Genomic DNA, 7651 nt, shown 5'->3' on the forward strand with positions numbered 1-7651 from the left:
TCTACACACACACACACACACACACACACACACACACACACACACACTCTCGTACCTGACACAGGTGTGATGGACAGCAGGATGACCACGGCTGACGCTCCTCTCCACGCCATCATTATCCCTCCGTCTGTTTGTCTGTCTGTCGTCTGATGGGCCGCAGGTTCGAGACACACGAGTGTGTGTGTGAGACTTTAGTGAAGATCGAGATCTGCTCTGTGACAGGAAGTGGCTCCTCGAGCTCCACCTGTACATACAGACACGACCCACCTACTGAAACACTGACGACACACACACACACACACACACAGAGAGACACACACGCGCGTGCGGCCTACTCATTCTCAGAGAAAGATTTGAGCGATTAACAGAACGAGAGACGAACAATCCAATCAAAGATCAGCTCTTTATTTCACTGCATCATGACAAAAAATCCTTATTAAAAATACACATCAGCATTAGAAAAATAATCACTCTGAGTAAATATCATTTGACTGGCGTCTGTGTGATTTTATAGGGCTGGAAGCCGTCAGATGAGCATAAAATTACAGATCAACTGTAAAATACAAGCAAAATGAGCAAAAACTTCACATCAATACAGCGTCATTTTTGCCACACATTTTTTAAATTATTGTATGGGGTAGGTTTAGGTTTGGGGGAGGTGTAGACATTAATAAAACACAATCTAATATGTAGAAAATTAAATTTCATTGATCGTTTCCGGTCGGAGCTGTATCCCTTCTAGCCACAACCCAAAAACTTCACATTCACATTTCCTGCCACAGGGGTCAGAGGTCAAAGGTTAGGGGCAAAGACACCAAACTGAACATCTATGAGTGACACGCGTGAATCTCACGAGGCTTTCTTAAGATTTCAATCTGCATTTGGTGTGAATCTGTGAAGGGTCGAATGAAAGCGCTTGTGCAAACTGCAAAAATCATTCGGAATTGACACATCATGCTGCATTAATGTTCTGGAGAAATTAACAACATGTGATTAATACATACACACACACACACACACACACACACACACACACACATTCAACCTGAGAAACATTCATAAATCCGAGTCTCTTCTGAAACACTCCATCAGTGATTCTGATCCGGTTCACCAGGATTACAGCGTGTCACTTCCTGTAGAAACACACACACACACACACACACACACACACACACTGAGGTCACGTGACGTTCAGTACTGCGTCTGCTTCTGACTGATAACAGCTGCGCTCAGAGCTCATATGAACAGTATATTCAGAACTATATTGCTGGTGATGTAAGACCCAGAAGACGATAACTGGATGTGTTTCTGGACTGTTTCAGTGAATCAATTCAAAACTCTGATTCAGTGAATTGTTCACTCAGAAATGTCCAGTCTGCCCACTCTACTTCAAATTATTTATCCAAAAAAAAAAAGTTTTTGAGTTTTTTCACTCAAAAACTGAATATTACCAAAATTATCCACAAATTATTTTTTAATTCAAAAACTGAATATTACCAAAATTCTCCAGAAATAATGCTTTTTTTCATTAAAAAAACTGAAAATGACCAAAATTATCCACAAATAATGCTTTTTCATAAAAAAAAACTGAATATTACCAAAATTAATTCATAAATAATGCTTTTTTCACTGAAAAACTGAGATGCATGAGCTCAAATCAATGCAGCCTTCAATTAATCAGCTCCAAAAACAACCACAAAACCTGTGCTGATTGAAAGAAAACAAACTGATAAAAAATGAATCCAATATTTGGTGATAATATGAGAGATTTATAAGGCCAGGAACACCAAATTTCATTAAAAAACTGAATATGACCAAAATTATCCGCAAATAATGTTTTTTTCATAAAAAACGGAATATTACCAACATTATCCACAAATTATTTTTTAATTCAAAAACTGAATATTACCAAAATTCTCCAGAAATAATGCTTTTTTTCATTAAAAAAACTGAAAATGACCAAAATTATCCACAAATAATGCTTTTTCATAAAAAAAAACTGAATATTACCAAAATTAATTCATAAATAATGCTTTTTTCACTGAAAAACTGAGATGCATGAGCTCAAATCAATGCAGCCTTCAATTAATCAGCTCCAAAAACAACCACAAAACCTGTGCTGATTGAAAGAAAACAAACTGATAAAAAATGAATCCAATATTTGGTGATAATATGAGAGATTTATAAGGCCAGGAACACCAAATGAGCTAAAGGATTTTCAGTACAGCATAGGAGTGATTTCAGAGCAAATATATAAAGTGAGTTTAGTGCTGATTCACACTGAGTGAATGGAACGGAGTCATATAAGTGAATCATCTAAGTGAAGCTCGATCACGTCTGCCGGACTCACCGCTGTGTTTCCGGTACGGAGTGGCTTGGTAATACTCCTCCGGCGTGACAGTTTTCACTCCGCCGAAGTAATCGAGCACCCAGACCTGTGTGATGTTCATCTTGGCGAAGAACCAGTTGTGATCGGTGGGCCAGTCGATCATCTCTGGGTGTCTACTGAACAGAGCGGCTTTAGCCACCGATGCCTCGCTGCCATTCACCTGAAACAGATTCACGTCACACCATCACTGATTCACACCGATTCAGCGTCACACCATCACTGATTCACACCGATTCAGCATCACACCATCACTGATTCACACCGATTCAGCATCACACCATCACTGATTCACACCGATTCAGCATCACACCATCACTGATTCACACCGATTCAGCATCACACCATCACTGATTCACACCGATTCAGCATCACACCATCACTGATTCACACCGATTCAGCGTCACACCGTCATTGATTCACACCGATTCAGCGTCACACTGTCACTGATTCACACCGATTCAGCGTCACTGATTCACACCGATTCAGCGTCACACCATCACTGATTCACACCGATTCAGCGTCACACCATCACTGATTCACACCGATTCAGCGTCACACCATCACTGATTCACACCGATTCAGCATCACACCATCACTGATTCACACCGATTCAGTCACACCATCACTGATTCACACTGATTCAGCGTCACACCGTCACTGATTCACACCATCACTGATTCACACCGATTCAGCGTCACACCGTCATTGATTCACACCGATTCAGCGTCACACCATCACTGATTCACACCGATTCAGCATCACACCGTCACTGATTCACACCATCACTGATTCAAACCGCACAAGGAGAAGAGTGCTGTACCTCCACCACGGAGCCCGACAGGATGATGTGGGCGCATAGTGGACTCTGAGGATCGAATCCGTGATTCTTACAGTAGCTGGTCTGAGCCAGAGACACGGACAGAGACGACTGGGGATTCACCTGTCACACACACACACACACACACACACACACACAGATCAGATCAGATCATCAGTCGTTTGCAGTGTGTGTTCATGTTTTTAACTTCAGCTGCTCAGTTCTGCTGAATGTTGATAAAGTCAAATCGCTGCGTCACGTCCTGAGTCATGTGCTGAATCACACTTACATAATAAAACCACATCAGGGTTACATAGTCATAAAAACAAAAAAAATCACATGATATTAAATGAATAAAAAAAGTAAAAAAAATGTTTTTTAAATTGTTTTCTCACACACACACACACACACACACACACACACATATTATTATTTCATGCCAGTTTATATTTTATTGCATTTTATCTATTTATTTAATATATATATTTTTTCTTTTACAATTAATATAATTTTATTACACTACAACTATTTGTGTTTTATCTAATTTTACATTTGAGATTTTGGTCTATTTTGCTTCCATATGTCTTCTTTCAGACTAGTGGAAAGAAAACATCCAAAATACACATTTAAATTATATACACAGACATATATATATAATATATATTTCCTATAATATATATGAAAAAACACAGTTTATGGAACAAATTAGTAGAAAATTTCAAAATGTAATATATAGAGAGAGAGAGAGAGAGAGAGAGAGAGTGTGTGTGTTGTTCTATTTTGCTCCATAATTTATAATTAGAGGAAAGGAAACATCAGACACACATTGCAGTGTTGATTTGATTTCAGTTGATTTATGGAGCGATAAAAAGAAAAATCCTGAATCCCCTCTGGAAAAACCTTGAACTCTAATATTTTTGTTGTATTTATGTGCTGGAAATGCATGCACATGAGTGTTGCTACAGTAAAAGCATGGTAAATGTTCGTTAGGGTGTATGACTGATCAGCACTGATCCGCACCTGCAGGTCCTGCACCGAGATCTCCAGGTGTGTGAGGTACAGGTACGGGGTTCCGGTTCCGTTGCCCGCGGGCCCGTCGCTGATGGAGAAGGCGTTGGAGAACGGCTGTCCTCTGACCAGATCGTGAGTGGAGATCGTGGCCATCGAAGCCCAGTCGCACTTACTGACCACGAACCGGGCCATCCGAGCCACCTCCTCATGCGGCGGAACCGACAGAGAGCCACCGAGTGCGGCGACGAGCGCGACACACACCGCCAGCAGCGAGCGATCCTTCATCATCATCATCATCATCATCATCACTACTGAACCAAACCAGCCACCGATCACCGTAAACAACCGAGCACAAACGACTCTGATCACAGACGCATAACTGATTACAGACTGAACACAAATGATTCACATGAGTCGACTCCTGACACCACTGAATCAAATGAGCACAGAGGCACTGATCACTGACTGAACACTGAACACAAATGATTCACATGATCACAGAGTCATGAATCAATGATTCATAAGATCTCACCGACCACGATTCATTTGATCACACGAGTCATGAGTGAACTCCACAACAAATGGTCACATGATCAAAACAGCTGTCATGTGACTTCAACACGTGTTTACAGAAGAATCCAAGCCACAAACAAGTTACTAAACCAACAAACACATTCGTTCAGTTATTAATAGATCTCAGATTTCTTTACCTGCTTGTGTGAGTTTCTGGAATAACATATTTAGTGATACAGAGTGGGAAGATTTTTGGCTTCTTTGACAAAAATTCTTCTTATCTAATAAAGTTGTTGAAGTCTCTATTAAAATTATCCATAATTGCTACCCGGTAAACTACAAACTTGCTAAATTTAATAATAGTATTTCCCCAGTTGCTCCTTTTGTCTTCAGTCTGAAGAAACAATGACTCATTTATTTTGGGACTGTGCTTATTGTAAAGTGTTCTGGATTGACTTTTCCAATTTTGTTTAAAAAATAAATGTATATCCAAACTTGTGAATAACCCCCAAAAATGTGTTTTGTTTTGTTTTGTTTTGTTTTGTTGGTTGCTCTTTGAATCTAGACTCTTCTCACTTTAAATTCATTATCAGTTTATTGCTATTTCTTGCCAAATTTCACATTCATACATTTTCAAAGAAAACTTCCTATTTTGTTTTCAGGAAGACTGCTGATGTGTATGCAAACTCTAATAATTCTATTGCATGTAAGACTCTTTCATGGTGTGATTCTTATAAGCTAACACAGTACACTTTGATTTATTAATTTATGTAACCCTCAATGTCTTTTGTTCTTATTCTGTCTTTGCATTTGTTTTTGATGTTCTTTTGTTGCATGAAAATATTAAAGTACAGTGCATTATAGACACGATTTTCTGTAAAGCGTCTTTGAAATTTGTTTTGTGAAAAGCAATATGCAAATACCTTCCTGCCTGCATTAAATTCAATATACTGATATTGATAAATATTATATTATCTTCATTTGACCCTCTGAATCTAGCACTATTCTAATTTTATTTGATATATTTGTTTTCTTTTTATTTATAAAAAACACACTCTAACACTTGCACTCTCTGTTCTACTTCTATTCTATCTACTTATTTTCTTTTTATTTATTATATTAAAAAAACCTTGTCACAGCACTTACATATTGTTGCTCTTTTGTTGATTCTGATTGCTTCTGTTGTCCTCATTTGTAAGTCACTTTGGATAAAAGCATCTGCTAAATGGCTAAATGACAAATGCAAATTATAATAAACATTTAAATATCACCTAATAATATAAACAAGCTTATAAGCAAATAGCTGCCTTTTAAAACGACTTTATTTCTTAAATACAGTAGTCAACATTTGATGTGGATCAAAAAAGTTCATCAAAGTTGTACTAAGACCATTTTATGTTTTAGGACAACTTTGATGAAAGCTTTTGATCCACTTTAAATGTTGACTAGTAATTATTTAAATTCTTGAAATTAAAAAATAAAAAATAAAAAAGTGTTGAAATGCGCTCATTGAGACTCACTCTAATTGATCAATTACGAAATAATCAATTCAAACAGCTGATTGGCCACCAGCTCATTTGCACAGGTGAAGTTCAGTTAAACTCAGTTAAGCTCAGTATAAAACACAAGAATCTTAAACTGAGATCAAATAACTTTGCTGCTGTTCTTTGTTTGCCGGGTGTCTTAATTCGGTAAGTTTGAGTTGTTTTAATGTAAGCTTTAACTTTTGACTAGCTTACTTAAATCAGACTTTATATTTGTAGTTAATTATGTATTTTATGGTAGGTAACATTTGAAGTAGATCAAAACCTTTCAAATTTGTTCTAAAACATAACAATCTTGACTTGGGACAACTTGAAACGTTTTTTTTATTTTTTTTATCCACTTCAGATGTTGACTACTGTAAGATTTTAATCGCTACTTGTCGGCGCGGCGTCCCGAGTTCGAACCCCAACTTCAGTCTTTAAAAAGTAGTTACTTATTCATTTGCACTTTTACTAATTTCTAAATCTGTTTTGGACTCAGGTACTCGATCAGACTGTCTAATGTCAGTTGTGCAGATGCATCGATCACTGCGCTGTTCTGGTTATTTACTTAAGTTCTTTAACTTTCTAAACTTTATTTTTTCCTCTCTAGCGCAGTTCATCGCATCATGTCTGGCCGCGGTAAGAAGCTGGTCGCTGCGCCGAAGAGCAAGTCCTCCTCCGTGTCGCGTTCGACGCGCGCGGGGCTGCAGTTCCCCGTCGGTCGCGTCGCGCGTCTCCTGCGCAAGGGGAACTACGCGTCGCGCATCGGCTCCGGGGCGGCGGTGTACCTGACGGCGGTCATCGAGTATCTGTGCGCGGAGGTGCTGGAGCTGGCGGGCAACGCGAGCCGCGACAATAAGAAGCTGCGCATCGCGCCGCGGCACATCCAGCTAGCGGTGCGCAACGACGAGGAGCTGAACGCGCTGCTGGGCGGCGTCACGATCGCGGAGGGCGGCGTGCTTCCCAACATTCAGGCGCAGCTTCTGCCCAAGAAGACCAAAGCCCCGCGGGACACCGCCAACTCCAGCAAAGACGTCCAGTCCCAGGACTTCTGAAGCGCGGACCGTTTTAAGCACTTGACTGTTGATGGGTTTTAACTTTAATAAATCTGGTTCTTTAAAGTCTGCCTGGTTTCGGTCTTGTTTGAGCGTCATCAGAAGTTCCTCCCTGCTGGGAAAACCATGGACTCCTCACAAAATCTGTAATGGTTTGACTGGTTATAGCGGGACTTGTATTGGTTTTAATGGAGACTGTAATGGACCCTGTGGGTCTCTACTGGTAACTGGTCATCTTCTGTTGGTGGCTTGTTTAAAAAAAAAAAAAAAAGTATCCAAATGGAATGTTTTTTTTTTTTTTTTTTTTTTTTTTTTTTTTTTTTTACAACAAAAAGTGGGG

General features: G+C 39.3%; 2 protein-coding genes across 2 annotated transcripts; one reads left to right on the forward strand and one right to left on the reverse strand.

The window, feature by feature from the left end:
- Positions 1 to 734: 734 nt before the first annotated feature.
- LOC107694464 (protein CREG1-like) lies at positions 735 to 4873 on the reverse strand. Its single transcript, XM_016494158.1, has 4 exons — positions 4227 to 4873; positions 3210 to 3329; positions 2351 to 2549; positions 735 to 1133 (listed from the first exon to the last, which is right to left on the reverse strand). Exons 1-4 carry the CDS (start codon positions 4521 to 4523, stop codon positions 1117 to 1119), a joined length of 633 nt encoding a protein of 210 aa, XP_016349644.1. The 5' UTR covers positions 4524 to 4873; the 3' UTR covers positions 735 to 1116.
- A 1452-nt stretch (positions 4874 to 6325) lies between these two features.
- Positions 6326 to 7380, forward strand: LOC107694465 (late histone H2A.2.2-like). Its single transcript, XM_016494159.1, has 2 exons — positions 6326 to 6421; positions 6867 to 7380. Exon 2 carries the CDS (start codon positions 6883 to 6885, stop codon positions 7309 to 7311), a length of 429 nt encoding a protein of 142 aa, XP_016349645.1. The 5' UTR covers positions 6326 to 6421; positions 6867 to 6882; the 3' UTR covers positions 7312 to 7380.
- The last annotated feature ends 271 nt before the right edge of the window (positions 7381 to 7651 follow it).

This window comes from Sinocyclocheilus anshuiensis, unplaced genomic scaffold (assembly GCF_001515605.1).
Source record: "Sinocyclocheilus anshuiensis isolate Anshui unplaced genomic scaffold, SAMN03320099.WGS_v1.1 scaffold2585, whole genome shotgun sequence".
NCBI classification, from domain to species: domain Eukaryota; kingdom Metazoa; phylum Chordata; class Actinopteri; order Cypriniformes; family Cyprinidae; genus Sinocyclocheilus; species Sinocyclocheilus anshuiensis.